This window comes from Ruditapes philippinarum, unplaced genomic scaffold (genome assembly GCF_026571515.1).
Source record: "Ruditapes philippinarum isolate M1 unplaced genomic scaffold, ASM2657151v2 ctg368_1_1_1_1, whole genome shotgun sequence".
In the NCBI taxonomy this organism is placed as follows: domain Eukaryota; kingdom Metazoa; phylum Mollusca; class Bivalvia; order Venerida; family Veneridae; genus Ruditapes; species Ruditapes philippinarum.
In genome coordinates, this window is record NW_026856704.1 from 74040 (window position 1) to 96570 (window position 22531).

Below are 22531 nucleotides of genomic sequence, written 5' to 3' on the forward strand. Positions count from 1 at the left end.
TCTGTGTTCGCGTTTTGTTCAAATCGTTTATCTTAATCTGTCTTGAAATATGCTCATCAGAATACGAGTGTAAACTAAAAATCAAACTAACACGACATTTCATCGTATTTTTTCCAATTTAATGTTCTTACTTCATATGAATAACTAATAATCCACGTGACTCACTAAAATTCCCGCAAATATTCTAACATCGTATTTTTTCCAATTTAATGTTCTTACTTCATATGAATAACTAATAATCCACGTGACTCACTAAAATTCCCGCAAATATTCTAACAAAATTATCAGTGACGTTCGAGAGTTAAATATTTATGTTTAAGACAACGTTATGTATTAACTTGACAATACATGATCTTTTAAAAATATATAGCTTTATCATTATTGAACGCAACTCCAGAAAAACAGTACAATACAATTCTAAGTGGAATTTACCATAACAACAAAAGATTGTTCTTTCGATATTTTTTACAAGATACAGATCATAAAATGTACAAGCACACAACAATTATTCTTTTGAAGAATAATTCACAAACAGACTCTTTTTACAATTTATTATCACTATACTAAAAATATACATTATGCAAAATGTTTCATACACAGAACATAATTATGCATTTACACAATTCTTGACATTTGATGGCATTTTACACAATGCTCGGAAAAGGACATAGGCTTATACAAGTTAACAAAGACATTCGTACGATTCAGGCATTCACAAAATTTCTTGTGAACATAGGCATTCACACAAATCATGGAAAATGAACATGGAAAATGACAAGCATTCATAAAATTCAAGAAACATAACAGCTTATTTGTATTACAATGTCTGAACCTACTGAACATAGTAAGTTTTTACATTTTAGTAGTTGAATGATGAATTACAATGCAAAAATGGAAATGGTAAGGATAATAATCAAAGGTTACTGTGTCAATAAAAACATGATCTTTTCACACTTCATTAAAGTATGATACATACTTTCAATTTAGAATTATAGTCCATTCATTATTTCAAAAGGTTTGTAGATCACTAAGCAACCAAGCTCACCTGACCAGTTGCATTTGATTGATTTCACATTAAGTTATGTAATGATGTAAGATGGCGTAGTTGTTGACCTCAGGACATCACTGTGTTTTGGACATTCAGACCTCGGAATCAGTTTGTATTTCCCGTACAATGTATTACCGCCCAGTTTTTTCAATGCAGCTACTATATCCCTCATATCTTGTTTGCTATAAATGATATAATATGTGTTGCCGTCACGTTGTCTCTGGTCAAATCTCAGGCCAAGTGACTGCACATAAGCTCGAATTTCACCCAGTTCAGCCTGCTGCATTCCTGGCCCAATAAGAAGTTCGTCGGCATTATTACGTGGGAAAAACTTGTCAATTCTGTTCCTTACAGCATTGACAATGTGTTTATCGGCTGGTCGTCTGTCAAGTATATCTTTAGGAGGAGTGGGCATAGGATCCTTTGCAGCCCTTCTCAAAATCATAGCTTCTTGCTCTATGATAGAGAACGGAATCCACCTTTCCTCATCATTCAGCTTTACAATCTAAAATATATCACAACAGTTTTGTATGAATACTTAGTTTCTATTTCCTAAACAAAGAATTTATTGGTTTTATTTTATATTTCACTTATACTGACACTACTATGTAACATGCTTTTAACTTTTAATGTACCCAGAAAAGAGAGCCTCTCTGACACTGTCAGAGTATGAGTCAAGGCACAAGGTACAATAAATTGACATCTTAATGACCAACTTTACACAAGCCAGAGAACTTCCAAATATGATAGAAATTCACATTTTTTGGGACTGAAACTACATTTACGTAACCAGGATAAGATAAAACTTCAACACAATACATTTCTTGCTAGAAAGACAAAAACTAACAAACATTCATTGTTATAAATGTGCTGTCAAAGTGACTACAAATCTAGGGAATATTAGTGGTCAGTAAATTTACCCCAAAACACCCAAGAAGACTTATATATTGTGTAAATTGGAAAAGTTTTAGTTTAGGTCTTGGGGGTAGTCTTGGAGTAAATAGACTGACCAGAATATTAGTCCCCTGCAACTTATGATTGTTGTATTTGACATCGGAATTGAATCGGCGCCCACAAAACAGTTAATTGTTACACCTCTATATCATAAACACAATTCTAAGTTTCTAACTTCATTCCAAACACTTACCCTGACCACATCATTTTTTTCATATAGATGAAAGAGAATGTCCACAGCTGCAAAGTTACGTGTCTTATTTTTACCATATCCTGTATGCTCACTGACTTGTTGTCCTTTCAGAAATATTTGACATCTGATGAAAACAAAAACAGTGTTTGTAATTAAAGTATGAATTATGTTTGTCATGACAATATGTTTCTATAACAAATCAAAACTTTTTGATCATATATAAGCGACTGGTTTTAACCAGTTTTCCAAGATAACTTTCCAGTAACTTCCAATCTGTCTGCTAGTGACCGACTTTTACTCCATGATTTTTAATTACCAGTGACAGACAAATCTGCAATAGCCTCACTATCCAAGATCAACTGTCATCAAGAAATTATTACATTATTACATTATCAGCAGCCCTTGGATCACAAATTTGATGCTTTCCATTATGAATTTTAATATTCAGATTACATCAAGATTCACGTAAAGAAAACATGGTCTGAACAGCAAATGAAAGGATGCACATACAATTAGTGTTATGGAAAGGAAACTGAAGAATGAACAGACAAACAGTGTCAAGACTATGGGCATTTCAGTTACAATGACACAAATTGACACATTAAAAAGTATGACAAAAGGACGTTAGACACATGGAAAGTAACTCCTCTTTCTCATCGCCCAAGATGAACATCTTACCTATACTTTCCAAGTGGTCTAAGTTCATTCTTGTAGTTCTTTTGACCATGTGCCTTTATGCCTGTAAAACTCCATTGTAATAACATGCCATTATGTAATGCTGAATTCTGGAGGATAGCAAATGCAAACTGCCGTCTGTCCTCAAACCAGCTACCAGCTTCTACAATAACAAGGTCTCCGATTGCGCGAGATGTGTCGTTCGGATCATAACCGTGCCGACGTAACTGAGCAATGTTAGATTCACTGTTAGAACCCTTCTCTCCTTTTACAATCACATCAAGTACTGTAGGACCTGCAATATTTCAAAATTAACAAGATATTGTAATGTACCTGTGTGCATCCACCTTAATTACAACAAGAACAAGCAATTATCATAGTATTGCAAGCAATCCATAAGTGCCCTACCGGTTAGAACCCCAGCAACATTCTGATGGGCAATTGGCCATACAATTTTACCAACGAATGAATGACATGAATGAACTTAAATCTTTTGAGTTCTAAGTTTGTCTATATCACAGTAATGTGTTAAGTTACCCTGCCTAGTAAGGAAATAATGTTTATACAACCTTATCATATTATTACGATGTGGGATTTTAAAGTAAATCCTATAAGGAATGAAGAAGTTCGAGTGAAAAATACCAATTTCTCGAAAAAAAAGTTCAAGGGGGACATAATTCTGGAAATAGTCTTGCTAGAGTATTTTACCTTCTCAAAAATGTTGAGTGATAATAAGAAACATGTATATGAAATTTGAAGTTGATACATTAGGAAATAAAGAAGTTATTTAAAAAAGACAACATTTTTTTTCAAAATTCTAAGTTCAAGGGAGGTAATACTGATAATTTTTGTGCTAGAGTTGTAAACCTTGTCACATATGATGTGGTTGATGACCAGAAACTTATATTTAAAGTTTGAAGTAAACACCTAAAGGAATAAAGAACTTATAGTGAAAAAGCTGAAAAATTTAAATCGGAAATCTTGAAATTCCGGCTATTTGTTGCCATAGCAACCAGAATTTTCAACATAGGAAGAAAAGAAAAAGATGTGCATTATCACCAGACTGCCATCTACCCAAATTTCAAGTTTAATAAAAATATTTTCAGTACTTTTTGAGTTATCACTGGATCCAGTTTATGTGTTAAATTTGCCATATTTTCAGACTATTTGTTGCGATAGCAACCAGAATTTTCAACATAGGAAGAAAAAAAAAGACGTGCATAATCTCCATACTGCCATCTATCCATATATCAAGTTTCATAAAAATATTTTCAGTACTTTTTGCGTTATTGAGGGATCCAGTTTTGTGGACTGACAGACAGACGGATGGAGGGTAAACCTAAAGTCCCCTCCGGTTAAACCAGTAGGGGACTAATAACTTCTACTTATTATTATTATTCTACTAATAACTAATACTTCAGTGGACTGATCCTTTAGCTAGGTGGTTTTAAGTGCAAGTACTTAAATGCTTGTAAGCTTATAATCATGATTCCTAGACAGGCCCAGTCAACTTGCTTTACTCTAAGCCAGGGTTTGATACTTGTTTTTCTGGTTTTTATGCTAATTTTAACACATTACTTGGTAATATCTTGGCAGTCGGTGCAACTTATCAGCTTTTCCAACCTAACCAAAAAACCTTCCTGATCAGTAATTACCAATTACAATAAATAATGATATTTATGTTGACTATCTGCATGCTAGGAGCAACTAAAGGGACTCAAATTTAAGCACTTTTTAAGAATTTACTTAATTAAAGAAAAAATATTTCAGTCTGAAATGACGAGTAAATGTGTAGGGTCACTCTCCCTGCAGGGTGAATAACCCTAAAAAAATCTTCAAGTCCTGCCAACTTAGAAAAAGAAAAAAGATACGATTCATACCTGTAGTCTCCCTGGCTTCAATTCTCCTGCAGTTTTGCATGATATCCTCGGGGGAACTGGTTGTTATAATATCCCAGGCTATATCGTACGCATCATTTGTACAGTCACTCTTTGTTGCTCCATGCCCTGTGGAAAATAGATTTAACTCACTACACCTCTAAGATGCTTGCAGAAATCATGATCACAAAGTATGAAAATATCACTTTTTTCACCTATTATTACAATGTTATCGTAAATAAATTGATGTAAAGAGATCAATTAGACATCTGAAAGTGCATTTAGGCTGGTGAAATGGCAATATTTTAGCATTTATCCTATCAAGCGGTCCAGGATATATCAGAATACAGTATTTAGTGTGGTGCTAAAACACTTGTTTTAGTCTCACTCATGTGTTGAAAATTTCATACAAGGACAAAAAGTTGAAAATTTTAATACTTTATCACACTTTTCAGATAAATGAGTTTTTTCCTGTAATGAAGCTATCAAGCTAGCTAGACGGTAGATAGTCCTACTCAGGTGACAGCTCTTAACTTAACTACTGCACACAGGGGCAACATAGACCTTTCTCCTCCAGGAAAGCAAGGAAAGGCATCATTTGACCTTTCACAGCATTGTAGTGACTTAAAACCAAACTGATAATTAAGATTTTTCACCATATTCCAGCTAGCATGGCATTACGTGGTTGCACTATCAGACTATGCAGGGGTTATGTTGTTTGATTCCACTATATACCAACTAAAGTTATGAGTAGTTTTTCAACCAATGTCTCGTGTTTTGGTGTAATACATCTATGTTGCTTAAAAAAATGATCACAGAGACCACTTTCTTCCAAATATTTCAAGAAGTTTGAGAGTCTAAGAATGACTTACACTTTCCTTGCACTAAACTTCGACATGACTCCTTAAAACGGCCAAATAATCATAAATTTTATAAAGCTTACCAACAGAAATCAAGTAGTTCTCAATGTACATCTCGCATGATGCACAATCATTGGAGGCCACGTCATCACGCCTGTAGATGCACATAGCCGTCAGTCCGCTGTTATGTATGCAGTTGTCAAGTATCGAGATATTGTGATCGGAGAAAGCCGAGGTGGACAACACAGACATCAAGTTACGGAGACGTTCCTGTAGCGGGGCCTCTCTAAGTGAAGGTTTAACAACAGGCGGTGGTCCTTCCTACAAATACATAATGTTGGACATACTGTAACAATTTTAGTATAGGTCAAACTGGAGAATAAGACATTCCATAAAGGTCAAACTGGAGTAGAAACAAAGCAAAAGTGGGGCACAATACGCCCAAATGTAAATTTGTTTGAAAAATAAAAGTAAATCTTTCAATTAGGGTAGAGACCTACATAAGAAACTGGTCTGAAAAATGTTTTATCTTCATAATCCTAATGATACTATATGACGTCGAAGGTGAAGACATTTTTTACCCTACCTGCATATAAAAGTCTTCTCTAATTTTTTTGGGCATATAATAATAATCTGTATCAACATGATAAAATTTTATAATACTTCTAAAATCAGAAAACTATCAACATTGTATTACTTTGTTGTTTTTCTTATCTATTTTCTTTTGAATGTTCCTTTGCGTTAAGTTACCATAAGAGAACAAAACAGCCTGGTTTGATATCAGAATCTTTTTCAACTTCATTTAAATTTTAGGTATCAAGGTATTTTAATGAACATGTTAATGAACTATATTTACCATTCCATAGCTTACAAAACATAGATATAATGTAATTCCACTATCATTTTTATTTCTTTATATCGAACAATATTACATTTTCCTGTATTTATGAAATCAGATACACTTACTCCATCAACTTGCCCTACACCTGCTACAATAGCCTCATTCTGTACATGATCTTCTTCTTTCAGGTCATCTTCCTTTGTCATAGGAATCATCAATTCTGATATTGGCTTATTCATGAGAGATTCATACGCCATAACATATGTGTTCACTTTGCAAGTCTTTTTATTACTGTCAGTAGCTCTTGCAATACACGTGTCCTCTGTAACAATACATTATAAAATCATTATATATTGTCAAAGTATGAAATGCAGGACATACAAACAAAGCCCACGGTTTATGAGGTTATAAAATTTGTGCCAGGCATTGGAAAATCAAACCTGGGTTATAAAGAAGTTCTCAGAGCTCAAATTCAAGATCTCAGGCATTTGATTGGTCAGAAATTGCCACAGAATGGACATGACCAACGAAAATCAAGAGATCTGAGACATATATCAGAATAAAAATTAAAATCTTGAAGCCAGTGCTCCTGAATATTTCGCAAAAGCTTTTTAAACAAGGGAATTTCAAATTACCTTATTTGTGTTCTTTTGACTTAAATTTCAACTAAAAACACAGACAGCAAACAAGTTATACCATAACTATAATCAAAAACTGCATTTAATGCATCCATTTTCAGCAACTTTACTATTTAATTTTTATAGTACCCTGACAAACATTTACTAATGATGTTCTGATAACCTAAAAGAATGAAACTTGAATAAATAAGGAAACAATCAAATACATGGAATTTACATAAGAACAGCTACACCATTTTTACCAAGTATAAATTCTCCATCATATATTGGTTTCCCGCCTTCATCCCTGGTCTCCACCTGGAAAATGTGCCGTATTCCACAATGGGAAGCCATCATGGCCTGCTCAACCTTGGATATAGGATTGTCCGGAACCTTCGCTGGACCTTTTAGGTATGCTACCAACTTTCCAAGCCCTGTCTGTAAATTACGTACGGCATCTAGATTGTTTTTCATCTCATTAACCATATCTCCGACAGCCTGATTCATAGGAACACCCATCCCTTCTTGATATACACCTCTACCACACTTCTTCAATAAACGCTCTACACAAGTCCTGTTAGATAAATAGAATACAGTAAATAATTAAATATGCTTGAAGTTATCCATCTAAGCTCCATATTCAAGTGAGAAAAAGAGCTTGTAATATATCATACCATAACATAGACTAACAAGAATTAATGGTTTTAGAAACATTTCAAATTTTATTCAAAGCCACCATCAATAACCGGTGCAAAACATTGATTCCCTGCCACAGTCAGTTGTCAAAGGTTGTATTTATCGTGAACAAGGTAGGTTGTTGTTTTAATTAATTTTTTAACTTAAATATTTCACAATATATTTTAATTTGTGTACATACTTCACAGTATCAACTCCAGGGTCCTTCAACTCGTTGATGTCGGCCACAGATTTGCTGGTGAGAACTTCGTGAGCCTTGTTATATACTTCATGTTTCAGATCCTTCTTGTTCATTCCAACAGTGCGTGCCAGGAATATTCCACTGATACTCAGTTTACCAGTAAATAATAGCCTTTAAAAGTAATGATCAAACTGAAAACTTATTGATTATAGCGTATAAAAGCTATAGCGTATGGAATATTTCTATACAACTTAATAACAGTTAATTATATTGTTTCAATAATCTAATGGTTGATTCTTGATAAGAGTTATAACACAGAATGTCTTTATCTAACACACATAAAAATTGTACATAAAAAGAATAAAATGTTCCAGAACAAAATATTATTCTGCTATTTTAAGAAGGGTTTGATCAATTTAACAATGAGTTTGTGTATGCGCCTATTTTAAGATTACTATATTTATTTCTTACAGGCATGATGTAAGTATCATCTTATAAAATTTATAAAATAATTTTTGTAGCAGATATAACTAGAAATGTGTCCATAGGACACGGATGCCCCCACACGCCACTGTTCTGTCAATCTTATGACTCTAGGTCAAATATTTTTTGGACTACATGTGCCACAAGTTGAAAACTAAAAATCAACAAAGGGCCATAATTCTGTTAAATTTGGTCGCAGCAAAAATTCCTTCCTTTACTACCATCTACACATTAAGGTTGTTAATCCCTGGAAGTTTAAGCAAAATCTGCCATCCGGTTTAAGAGGAGTTGCATTCACAAAATTTAAACATAGTATATAATGAAACAATCAAAAAAGGGCCATAATTCTGTTAAATTTGGTTGCAGCAAAAATTCCTTCCTTTATTATCATCTACACATTAAGGTTGTTCATTCCTGGAAGTTTAAGCAAAATCTGCTATCCGGTTTAAGAGGAGTTGCATTCACAAAATTTCTACATAGTATATAGTGAAAAAATCAACAAAGGGCCATAAATCTGTAAAATTTGGTCGCAGCAAAAATTCCTTCCTTTACTACCATCTACACCTGAAGGTTGTTCATCCCTGTAAGTTTAAGCAAAATCTGCCATCCGGTTTAAGAGGAGTTGCGTTCACAAAATTTCTACATAGTATATAGTGAAAAAATCAACAAAGGGCCATAATTCTGTTAAATTTGGTCGCAGCAAAAAATCCTTCCTTTACTACCATCTACACATAAAGGTTGTTCATCCCTGTAAGTTTAAGCAAATTCTGCCATCCAGTTTAAGAGGAGTTGCGTTCACAAAATTTCTACATAGTATCTAGTGAAAAAATGAACAAAGGGCCATAATTCTGTTAAATTTGGTCGCAGCAAAAATTCCTTTCTTTACTACCATCTACACATTAAGGTTGTTCATCCCTGTAAGTTTAAGCAAAATCTGCCATCCGGTTTAAGAGGAGTTGCGTTCACAAGATTTCGGGACGTACGGACGGACGGACTGACGTATTGACGGACTGACGGACAAGTGACACGCTATATGCTCCCACATTGTGGGGGCATAAAAACTTTATACACTTTAACAGTATATAAATTAAGTTCTGAAACATATTTTTATACAGATAGACGCAGACACCTCCCCCTCCCTCACAACATCCAACTGTTTTGTCAGTCCACAGATGGACAGCAAGACAAATCTATATGCCCACAAATCCTGCTCCCTCTCTGCCACTTATGCTACCCATGCAGCTACTGCAGACCTAGGTCAGCCAGTAAACATCTGATTATGGTCTGCACTGTTTCCTACAGTCAGTATATATTTTGGAATCTTTTTCTAACTAGAACTGCCACTGTCATGGCGTGAATACCCCCGCATCCCACTTTGTCAGAATCAACAGTGGCCATTTAGAGCTCAAGGACAACGCCCCTGCCAAATCTGAGGTTACTAAGCCAGTGCTATGTATTCTACATGCTTCAAATGTGAAAATGTCAAAAATCAATAAACTGCGGACAGGCATTCTTAAGCAATTGAGGGGAAAAGCTATTTTTAGTTGACTTTTGACCCAGTGACCCTCAAAATCAATTGGGGTCACCTTATTGTCATGATCAACCTCCATGCCAAATATGAAGACTGTGGGTCAAAGGAATATTAAGTTAATGGGTGGACAATCTATTTGAAGTCAAAGTCCATGTGACCTTGATCTTTGACCCAGTGACCTTAAAATAAATAGGGGTCACCTACTTATCATGACTAACCTCCATGCCAAATATGAAGACTGTGGGTCAAAGGAATCTTAAGTCATTGAGCGGAAAGGCTTTTTTAGTCAAGGCCCCTGTGACCTTGACCTTTGACCCAGTGTAATAAAAGTAAATAGGTGTCATCTACTTATCATGACTAACCTCCATGCCAAATATGAAGACTGTGGGTCAAGGTTTCTTAAGTTATTGGGCGGACAAGCTATTTGAAATCAAGGCCCCTGTGACCTTGACCTTTGACCCAGTGACCTCAAAATCAAAAGGGATCATCAATTTATCATGACTAACATCCATGCCAAATATGAAGACTGTGGGTCAAAAGAATCTTAAGTTATTGGGCAGACAAGCTTTTTTAAGTCAAGGCCCCTGTGACCTTGACCTTTGACCCAGTGACCTCAAAATCAATAGGGGTCATCTACTTGTCATGACTAACCTCCATGCCAAATATGAAGACTGTGGGTCAAAGGAATCTTAAGTTATTGGGCGGACAAGCTTTTTTAAGTCAAGGCCCCTGTGACCTTGACCTTTGACCCAGTGACCTCAAAATCAATAGGGGTCATCTAATTGTCATGACTAATCTCCATGCCAATTATGAAGACTGTGGGTCAAAGGAATCTTAAGTTATTGGGCAGACAAGCTTTTTAAAGTCAAGGCCCTTGTGACCTTGACCTTTGACCCAGTGACCTCAAAATCAATAGGGGTCATCTACTCATCATGACTAACCTCCATGCCAAATATGAAGACTGTGGGTCAAAGGAATCTTAAGTTATTGGGCAGACAAGCTTTTTTTAGTCAAGGCCCCATGACCTTGACCTTTGACCCAGTGACCTCAAAATCAATAGGGGTCATCTACTCGTCATGACTAACCTCCATGCCAAATATGAAGACTGTGGGTCAAAGGAATCTTAAGTTATTGGGCAGACAAGCTTTTTAAAGTCAAGGCCCCTGTGACCTTGACCTTTGACCCAGTGACCTCAAAATCAATAGGGGTCATCTACTCGTCATGACTAACCTCCATGCGAAATATGAAGACTGTGGGTCAAAGGAATCTTAAGTTATTGGGCAGACAAGAAAAAACTGATAAAATCTATCTACCTACAAAGATTCTTGTTGATACCTCTTATGCTTTTTGAGTTATGTCCCGGACAAAGTTTAAAATGTAAGAATGAACAAATGGTAATAACTCCAAAATAAGCCAAGACAGAGTTATGTTTCTTGTGCAATGCACATCTACCTATTAAGATCTATCTACCTACAAAGTTTCATGTCGATATCTCCTATAGTTTTTCAGAGTTATGTCCCGGACAAGATTTTTCTAAAAGGGGGGATAATTCAAAATTGGTGGAAAATAGAGTTATGGTTCTTTGACACTGCACTCCACCTCAATGCCCTCTACCATTGAAGTTTAAACAAATTATTCATAAGGGTTTTAAAGTTATGCTGGGGACAAGACAACGGACAGAAGGACAAACAGACAGACAAGGTGGCGACTATATGTTCTCCCTTCGGGGAGCATAAAAAATAGTAATGATATCTGTCGTATCTTTTGGTTTGGGTCGAAACATCCGTCCAGATGGGTGCTCAGAAACGAATCTGAACCACAAACATGTCAAATATTTTTCTTGCATATTCTACCATAAAATGCTCTCAAATAAAGTCAATGTAAAGCAGACGACTCATCTGGCACCTAGACTGTCATCAAGCACAAGCCCAGCATATGAAAAGGTTGATACTCATGTATACCTGTTGTAAATCCTCGGTAGTTCGTCACACACATATTCACATCTCAGATTCATACCAGTGCAAGTACAAGCATTTTCTATTGACTGGATAGAATTTACTCTTGCAGTATCACCTCGCAAGAACTGGCTAAACTTCTCAAACTGTTAAAAAATAAATTTATAATACCATGTCACCGGGTTAGAACTTCATTTATAACTGCATTATTATAGATGACCAATGATCAGGCATTTACATCAGACTAGAACCATTTACAAAACTTTGTAATTGGTCATAAAGGGATTATTCCAATGAAGTTTGCTCAAAATCCACCATGTTGTTTACCAGATACATGTATAATTTAAAGATAATGTCACATTGTGGACTCATTTCCATCACAAAGCTCATCTCTGAGTGCTCAGGAGAGCTAAAAAGAAAATATTTATAACAAGAAGCGCCGCAATGCGACGAAAACCAGGTTTTCAACGACCAAGTTTTGATGTGAAAGCAATCAATAGGTCAAAGTGCACTGAAGTTATTGAGTAGAAGCTGAAAATTCTTTTGTAAGCAAATGACCTTGAAATTGCTCCCAGATATCTAAGTGGCAATCCAAAGCTGCCACTCAGCAAGTTTGGTGTCAAAAGGTCAAAGCAAACTCAAGTTATAACATGAAAACTAAATACATTAACCTTGATCACAGACACCTGGGTAGCAATCCCAAGCTGCCTCTTGATATAAGCTACCTACACACCAAGTTTGGTGTCAATAGGCCAAAGCAAACTCAAGTTATTGAGCGGAAACCAAAAGTTGACGCCTGCCTGCCCGCCTTCAGCATTACAATAACCCGGTTTTCGTTGAAAACCTGGTTAACAAAAAGTGTAAATAGGACACAAAAGAATTCACTTATCATTTATATTTTCTTAATTTAGTCAAGAAATAACAATTAATTTTGTTCCAAAATAGTTTACCTTTTCTACCAGTGAGAGGCTAGATCTATCTCCACCATAGCCACCACCACCACCACGGTAACCTCTATTTCCAAAACCTCTATTTCCTCCACCACTATTATATCCACCGCCTGATCCTCCAAATCCCCCACCTCTTCCTCCACCAGACCCGCCTCTTCCACCACCAGACCCGCCTCTTCCTCCACTGGAACCACCTCTCCCTCCACCAGACCCTCCCCTTCCTCTATTTGTATTACTATTTCCACCCCAATTCCCACTTCCTCTACTATTATACCCTCCCCCTCTTTGATTTTTATTTGCCCCTCCACCTCCAAACTGACCTCTAGCTCCTCCTCCACCTCCTGCTCCTCCCCCTGTAGCTCCTCCTCTACCCCTCCCACCACCTGAAGGCTTTGGTTTAGAAATTTGATCCCAAGAAGTCAACTCTGACATATCATCCCATGAAAAGGCAGCTGGTTCCTGTTCTTTCATATTATCCCAGGAGGTTGGTCCCTCCTCATAAACTTCCGCCTGAAAGTCTGACTTCTGACGTTTAAAACTATACCCTTCATCCTCAGTCACGCCTCTTTTCACCTGTCCAAAGTTGCCCTCAGACTGGTAGCCACCCATGTCAAGCAAGGATGGTGTTTGGTTGTTGTCACCATAGTAGGAAGAATCTTGGGCATTTCCATATCCTGTTGCTGTTTGACCAACATCGGCACTGTACGACCCAGACTGATCAAAGAATGCTCCCCAGCTCATTGTTGCTTTGTCTTACAAATATCTGTTTGAGGGTAACATATCAACAACCATTTATATTTTAAAATAAAAAGTATAACTATGTTCTTTTCGGAACTTTACAATTTTGATAATAACCAAGGGACTTCTTTTATTCTTCTGTATCCTCACAAACTGTTTACTTACTGAAGTTATGTCAGTATTTTGTTATTCAAATTTAGAACAAGGTTTAGCAATGTCTTCAAACTTTGTTTCCTTCAAATGCCGGAGACAGTATAACAAATACTTAAATGAATGTTACCTTAAATGCAACATTTGTTACACAGAGACTGTACACTTATCATGCCCGTAACATTTTTATTCAATTATCAAAAAACATGTAACTATGATAGATGTTTTTTATTGAAAATAATACGAGAACCTTGGACCTGTTTTTACAATACTGTGTATCTGCAGCATTGGTTTTTTTTGGAAAATTGCCAAGTTAATATGATCTATTTAAACAGCTGCAGTAAATTAATCGTAACATCAAATTGCAGAATTCTGCAGTATGAATAATTTAATATAAAGGTTTTGTCAGGTTATATGCTATTGCATAAACAGTTGTTTGCTACATTGTATATAACCCTTGCCTAGCAGCTTGGGTAACATAAACTTGGGTTATATAAGCTTTTATACTTCCATTTATACATAACATAATTAACCTTTCAACAAATCCATATATTACCATTGTTCAAGAGGGGACAATTATGAGATTTCATCCAGGCACCAATGTGGATGTTGAAAATAAGAAATTGCAATATAGATGTACTTTTAAGTCTGTTTTAAAAGTTATGTTTTTATGAACATATATGTATGTTAATTTGTAATATTGCAAACCATGTTTGATTTCACTTAAAACGTTGAAGTTAAATTAAATTGAATTTGTTTAATTCAAAATCGTGCATTGAAAGTCATCAACATATCAATATCTACTACAAAAAATGTTCTGTTGAGTATTGAGTAATTCATTCCAAAATTACTCAACTGTCCTGATCTATGGTTAATTCAAGACATTTCTCAAAATGCCAAATAAGCTTTCTGCAAGTTTTGGCATTTTGAAAGGCAGCATTTTAGTATAAACTGACATTACTTCACCCAATCATTTACCTTGAAATACAGAAAATAATATTCAGAAATTCTTGTTTCATGGTTCATAAATTAAAAAAATTGTTTTCCAACTTACATTTTATCATATTTTCCCCTTCTGGTGCATGATGTTCTCTAACTAACATATATTCTGTGACTTATCAATGTATTTGAGCCATGTTTATTATGTTGATTCATGTTTTATTTTCTCACTAATGTACCATTTTCCCGGACTTAAAAGCCCTTTTTTGTGTACCTTCCAAGACTTATGTACCATGTTTTCTGATTTACGTATCAAATGTTCCATTTGTGTTTTATACATATCATGTTCCCTGATTTATCTATCATGTTCCCTAATTTACATATCATGTTCCCTGATTTATCTATCATATTCCCTAATCTACATACATGTATCATGTTCCCTGATTTATCTATCATGTTCCCTAATTTACATATCACATTCCCTGATTTATCAATTGTGTTCCCTAATTAACATATCATGTTCCCTGATTTATCTATCATAATTTATATAGTTTGTGTTCTCTAATTCACATGATATATGCAAATATGAGAACTGATGTATATTTCATATTCCATAACTTACATATTATGTTCCCTGACAAACATGTTCCATGACTTACATAATTATAATGTTCACTGACTTACATATTATTTTCCTTGACTTACATATCATGTTTTCTCGCAAACATATTATGTTCCTTGACTTCACTTACATATTATGTTTTCTGATTTAAATATTATGACCCTGAACTTAAACATCAATTGTTCCCCAACTTATGAATAACTATATTTAGCAAATTAAACATCATGCACACTTAATATAATATGCATTGTAAAATCTAGTACTAGTAGTTTTTCCCAATCATATTTTTCCCATTATCATATTTCTAACCTTTTTCTCCTGTTTTCCCAAGTTTCTATAAACTACACTCCCAAGCTTATATATCCAATTGTATATTATCTCCCCTCTTATACATATGTAAAATTGGAAATAATATACATATTATTATTCTAAACCATAACAAGACTTTCTCAACAGAACCTTTATTGTGTAATTAATGAAAGAAGCCAAAAAAAAATTACAAATATTGGTAACATGAACCAATTTAATCAATTTGATTGCATTTTATCTAATTTCAAGAATAAATGCAATAAAATAATAATTATAATTTCAAGCTGTGATTTTAAAGACAATATGAAATTACTTATACTACATTAAAATGCTATCATATTAAAGTATGCATGTTTTGTTAACATAACAATTATTGTTATATTTACACAACCAAGGGAAATATTTCTGACATTACATTTTTACATTTTTCTCCAATTCTCTTACAAACGTTGTAAGACAATTGGAGTTACCAAAAACATTCAGAAAAGTGTTTCATCAATATTGTACATATTACATGTACAATCTTATGAAGTTTGAAGAATCAATCAAATCAAACTAAAATTTAGTTTCATTTTTTTTTTAAATCATAAAAAATCAAATTGTTTAAGTACAGAACATTGCTAGTCTTTCTGAAGACATTTAGCAAAGTATAAAATAGATTACTAGTATTTGCATACTTATTTTATGAAACAATGTGAATTTGCTGTAAAATTTGGGTTACTTTTTTGACTGATATTGAAACTACCGGTAATACTAATTTTCATAGTATATATTTACAGTACTTAAAAGTCTTGAAAAAAGTTAACATACAAAATAAGGTTTGTTTCACATCAAATATACAATGAATTTCTTTCCCTTATTAATATGAAGTAAGTTTACACTTGATGTCCCTAAATTTGTCTTCTGACAGCACTTTTCTGAATGATTGGAAACGTATCTCAATGGTTTACAATGATAACCATGAGTAATGTGAACTTTGGCTTCTTTCATTAATTCAAAACAGTTACGTTTTCACAATCTGTTTCTAAAAATACCTGTAAAGATAAGACTGACTTTGCAGCCTTTTCTTTTCAAGTCCTGAACTTTGGAAATTTGTTGTCTTCTGACCTCTAGTTTACACACACCTAAAATTAGAAAGGAAACCACTTCAGTGAAAAAAGCACAAGTTTATTCAAGAACCCTTTCAGCTCAAAAACAACTTAGTTAACATTTTAATCACAATGCAATATAACACAGAAAATCAAGAGAATGTTTATGACTACATCTGCATGTGCCCATCCAATTCTGTCATCTAATTCGGTAATCCAAGTGGGACAACCTTTACTTTCTGAAAAGAAATAAAAAATAACACCCTAATTCTTTAAAGAAAATTTGGTTAGATAAATCAATTCTGAAACATTGTTGTCACTGAACTTGGCCTAAAAAGCCCAAAATCTTTATACATGTAGATCTGTATCATGTTATACATTAATCAGAACACTATAAGTTCATTCTTTATTCAATGGTGTACAAGCCAAAACATCAAGTTTTTTCCAACCCATCTATATACACCTAAAGAAAGAGCTGGTTGGTGAAATCTGAAGAATTTTTGTGAAATTTAATATAAAATAGACTAGAGACTTTTAAACTGCAAACTGCAGGAGGTAGGGGGTTCCAGTGGTATACAATCCTAGCCCTTCCAGCATACCCTGCTGCCCTGCCAACTAACACTCATAAAGTGAAAGAAAAGTGCTTTGTATTGGAATAATCTGAATCTTTTATACAACACATAAGTTAGTTAGAATAAACAATTGTAGCAGCAAATGAGTGCTAATAAGGTGTAAAATTTTTTTCATAACTTTGAAGCATTAAATATTTGCCCTTTTATTCCATTTTCACGTACAAGAAGTGCCCTTTTTAGTGAGAGCACCTGCCCCTTTTCTTGGCTAGAAATAACACTACATGGTGTGATATTTGGGAGAGGGGTGTCAAATATTCTTCTATGGGGATAGCAACCTGACCATGATGAATCTTATAGAAAAGGGATAACCTAGCATCTATACATATGAGTTCCAGTTTATGAAGCTTAGGCCAGGGAGTGAAGCATGTCCGTGACACTAGAGGTCTGACCATATGATAAACTACCTTGATCTACCAGACTGCTCTTTTTTGGACATTTTTAGTTTGATTTATTTGAATTTTGGTGTTTGGAGACCATAGGCCTACTTGGGAACCATATTCAATATGCGGTCTGACTAACGTCTGGTAGGCAAATTGCTTAGGCTTTATTATGTTTCTGCATACAAAACATATGGTTTGGTTTGCTTTCTTGGATGTCCTGTTTATATCACCATCACAAGTAAGGTTTCCTGATAATGATATATACACGCCTATGTATTTAGCTGAGGTAACCAATATTTTCTTATTGGAAATTCTAGCCACTGTACGGGCCCATACGGCTAGCCACTTCCTTTCTATAATGGAAGTGGGTAGCTGTACGGGCCCGTACTGCTAGCCAAAAGTTCTAGTCGTACGTGAGTCATACTATTAGCCAGGACACACTGCACATCTATTGTCTAGCCGTACGGCACTTTTCAGAATTATATGCATATGTTAGTTTGTTTCTTTAAATGAGGATTTTTACCAAGTCCCCGCATTTTTCCTTTTGTGTGTTCACTTTAATAAATATGCTCGCAATTTTGTAAAAATATAAAAATAAATAAAAATGAATAGATCTAAGAGGGTACGTAATGCAAGCGTTATTATCTTGATAAAAGTGTCACAGTTGCATGTTATAAGTTATAACGTGATTGTTTTTCATGCTTTTATTTGTAAATGAAAGATGCAATTTGAAATCATTTTTTGTTAGAATAGAATTTTAGAATGCGTTTCTTGGAACATGCAAACTTTCTTAATGATGGACAAACTTCTACTGGGCCATCCTTAATAATATATATGTTTGCTATCGTTTAAAATAATGCACGCAAGATTTGTCTCCTATAATTTCTGAATGGCGGATATTTGCACCCGTTTTAAAAATGTTAAAATATTTAATTGTTAGTTACCGAAAATTATCGGTGATTGTTGAAATTCCATAGTGCTAAAAGACACAAAAACACTCGCACAAAAAGTAGCATCCATAAATAAAAGGAATATAATGTTTCCATTGTTAAATAATAAATACAAAATTTACACACGAAATGACCTCTGACAAATAACTGGTCGGCTCTTCTGAGGAATCTGTAAATCTTTGATGTTTACAAGCCTGTAGTTGTTGCCGAATCATCAAAGAAGTGCCGACACTCAATTGACTTCCAGCTCTTTTTAATATATCAGAAAAAAACTGTCATTTCTTTTTGTAAAGGAATGATTACACATGTTTAATTATTGCTCAAGTAAAAAAAATGTTGGATATTTATTGTGTCAATTATTGACATATTATTAATCGTAAGTGCATTTTGACATGGAGTTTAATTAGATGTATGTATATCTGTGATTTTGATTGTGATATTTTATTTACATTTTTATGATCGTGAAGATATTGTGCAATACTTGTGTCTGCTATCAAAACAATAATGCATATGAAAGGACCACAGCTTCCAAAAATTTATTTTTTCGGTCAATTTTATGACAGAATTCCCGCTGCTACTAGAAATGTTTTATTGCATGGGCTAAGTATTTAATCTGTGTCGGCAGTCTTAAACAAACAAACATGTACCCCAAAGCACATTAAAATTACCACATGGTAAACTAGTGACCATCTAAATGATTTACAATTATTCATTAATTGAACAAACATTATTTTTAACCCGGTTCCACACTTTAATTTGATATGTTCCATTATAAGTTAATTCAGCTTAATTGCCGCGTGCACGCAGTACTGCGTGAAGTAAGGAAAATAGGGAAGGTCGCTATTTATGTAAATACTTCAAATAGTAACACCCTAATTTTATGCACAGAATGCCCTCATGATCTTGTTACTTTACATATTAAATGTGTGATTTTCCTCTGATTTTATTTTTGTTTTCGAGGGAATTTTTTGAGTCGAATGCCCTGGCTCATTTGGTGAAAATAAAAAGAAATCTGATTTTTTTAAGCTGAAAAAAACTTTTGAGTCGGGCATTTTCGCCGGGTCGGCCAACAATAATAAAGCTGCAATAGCAAACAGATAATTTTTTAAAAGTGGCCCTATCGGTAATTGACGCAATTATCACAGCCGGGCAACAATTATTTTCAATTTTTTTTATTTTTAAACTTAAAGGTGTTGAAAATTTAACTTATTGAAACAAAACAGGATCACAATTTTGTTCTTCAACTGTTACCAAACGCTCCTTTTTCTCCCCATCTGGTTGATATTCGTACTTTCTTTACTGTAGCCAACTAGGCGATAAATTTCTTAAATTACAGTGAGCCAATACAGTGTGTCCTGGCTAGACGTACGTGACTCACATACGGCTAGAAATTTTGGCTAGCCATACAGGCGCGTACGGCTAGCTACCTCCTCCTATAATTGGACTCCCAATATATATGATTGGATGAGGGGTGAAGTGTCTTACTGATTTTGGGGGGTGAAGTGTCTTAAGGGGTGAAGTGTCTTCAAAATTTGAGGGGTGAATATCCGGTCTTTGTCCCCCGGGGGACAGTAACATTTTAGTGTGTATTTCAGTGACAGTGGGGGTGAGGTGTCTTGCTACCATATGATTCAGATAAAAGAGTACAGTACTTAGACATAAATCGTTTTGAAAATAATCGAATCTGTTTGCATGAAATCGAATAAAACATTTGGTGAATAGTTGCAGGCCTATAAACAACAGGTTTTTCTACGAAACACCTTCCATTTTCACCACTCCCCACCCATCTCAAATCTAGGGGTGTAACAATACAGCAAAAACTGTATTGCAATATATTGCCATTTTGCTGAAGCGTATTGCAATATATTGCAATACGTATTGTCGTGTATATGTTTTGATGTAAAGATGGAGTAACATTTATATATTATTATTATATGTATATATTTTTAGTAGAAACTTAATAAAAATGTAAGGAATAAATAGAAAGTAGTGTCACACAATTTGATCAACAAAACTAGTCGCGTGTGACCTTTCACATCTGGGCGGCTTATGTAAATTATGTGGCCGCTTATTGACTTTCAAGTGTACTAGTTGTCGGATACTTTTATCATACGTTGGTGCCAACAAAATTTGCCAATTAAAGATTTTATGTGAATTTGTACAAAATTAGAAGGCAATTAATTGAAAATGATGATTTTTATAAAATACCGGTTTTCCAAAAATCGTACCGCGGTTCGAAATTTATTTTTTCATATTGCAATATATACTGTTCTCCTCTTAGTTCACGGTACTTAACACTTTAAAACAGTAAAGAACACAAACAATAAATTTACACTACAAAAACTGTCATAAACTGTATCATTTAGTCATTTTTCTGTTATATGACACAAGGAAACAACAATATATTCAATCAAAATTAGTTTTAATTTGTCAGATGTAGACCGTGTGTCGGCCATTTTGAAAACAGTATGTCATAATTTAACTCGCGGTAATGGTGTTTTATTTCAGTTTTTTCATGTTTCAGTTAAAATTTCTTTATGTTATTTTGCATTAGTTTAAATTTTAAAAGTATCTTTACATTGTAGATCAAAATTTATTCTTTCAACAAACAAGAACATTTAGAAAATGATGATTGTTTCAGACGTATGCACAAATTTAATGGACTATTGTTTTTTTTGCAGAAGTTTGTAAAATGTTGTTCAGTTTTATGTAAAAATCTATAGATTTAAATTATTTTGCACAAAATCTTTCTTGTTAAGGTGTTTGAATAAAATATGTCAATTCTGACCAATTTTAACACTGGTCACGTGAAAATATGCCATTACCGTGAGATAAGTGATGACGCGGAGTTAGTGATGTTGAGTATATCGGTATACCGGTAAACCGTTACACCCTTACTCAAATCTCATGACTTTGATTTCGATAAAAAATAACGAAAATTGATCACACTATTTCTTGTATTTTGATGACACTGATAATTGCACCAAAGGAGTTAAACAAATATTGAAATGAACAAATTCATCTATGGCGATCTAACCTGCTAAATTGGCGATTTGGATTTGTAGACTTTTAACCGGCACAGTTAAGCGAACATCCGGGGACTTGTACCGTAAATGTTGTTAAAGGGACATAACTCGTATTTCTGGAAGGCTGTGAGGTACTAAGTGTAATTTGTTAATGGTAGGTCTACTCCTTTTTAAGAGTTTCCTCTCTCCCCTTATTTTGTGGAGACATTTTCCCATTTTATACTGTTAAACAACTTTGTCATCTGAAATGTTTGATAAAATCTGGAACATAAGATAACAGTTATCTTATGTCCCAGATGAAATGTAAAATTATTAATCAATTTGAAAAAGTATTATAATCATATAGAAGAAAACAGTTTCCATTTGCTTTTAACAAGATTGTTACAGAATTATGTCAATGAATGTGATTAATATTACATGCAGAAAAAATATTACTGGAGATCCTGCTTAAAATACTTTAAAGTGATACGTTTATCTTCCAAGAAAAGTATCTATACTTTTTAGCACCTTTTTTCGGGGTATTTTAATCCAATCAACAACTTCATTTTTGAAAGATTACATGTGTGTGGGTAGTGATTAATTGTAACACCTGTAAATATCATTAAAGTCAAATGATAAATCAATCAATCACATTCATTTGTTTGAATAGTCAGTCAAGTTAATTGATATGTACATTAATATTTGATAAACTTATTTAAACCTTTAAGTTATGATTGTGGGTGTGGGGTTTCTATAAGTCAGTAAATTCCCTTACAATCTATTTAATTATTGCTTCAGACCTAAATAAAATGGTCCATAAATATCTTGGAAAAAAAATCTAGTCTTGCGATATCATT

At 34.2% G+C, this 22531-nt stretch overlaps 1 protein-coding gene across 4 annotated transcripts; it reads right to left on the reverse strand.

Moving 5' to 3' along the window:
• Positions 1–486: 486 nt before the first annotated feature.
• On the reverse strand, positions 487–21809 carry LOC132747439 (uncharacterized). 4 transcript variants are annotated; one of them, XM_060736822.1, is made up of 13 exons: positions 21707–21801; positions 16882–16946; positions 16654–16743; positions 12862–13624; positions 11918–12057; positions 7943–8113; positions 7329–7639; positions 6574–6770; positions 5691–5928; positions 4751–4876; positions 2874–3165; positions 2196–2319; positions 488–1553 (listed from the first exon to the last, which is right to left on the reverse strand). In XM_060736822.1, exons 4-13 carry the CDS (start codon positions 13600–13602, stop codon positions 1080–1082), a joined length of 2814 nt encoding a protein of 937 aa, XP_060592805.1. In that variant the 5' UTR covers positions 13603–13624; positions 16654–16743; positions 16882–16946; positions 21707–21801; the 3' UTR covers positions 488–1079. The 4 variants fall into 4 exon arrangements, with proteins under 4 accessions (XP_060592807.1, XP_060592806.1, XP_060592805.1 ...); XM_060736824.1 differs by lacking the exon at positions 16654–16743 and having other exon boundaries at positions 487–1553; positions 21707–21793; XM_060736821.1 differs by lacking the exon at positions 16882–16946 and having other exon boundaries at positions 21707–21809.
• Positions 21810–22531: the final 722 nt, after the last annotated feature.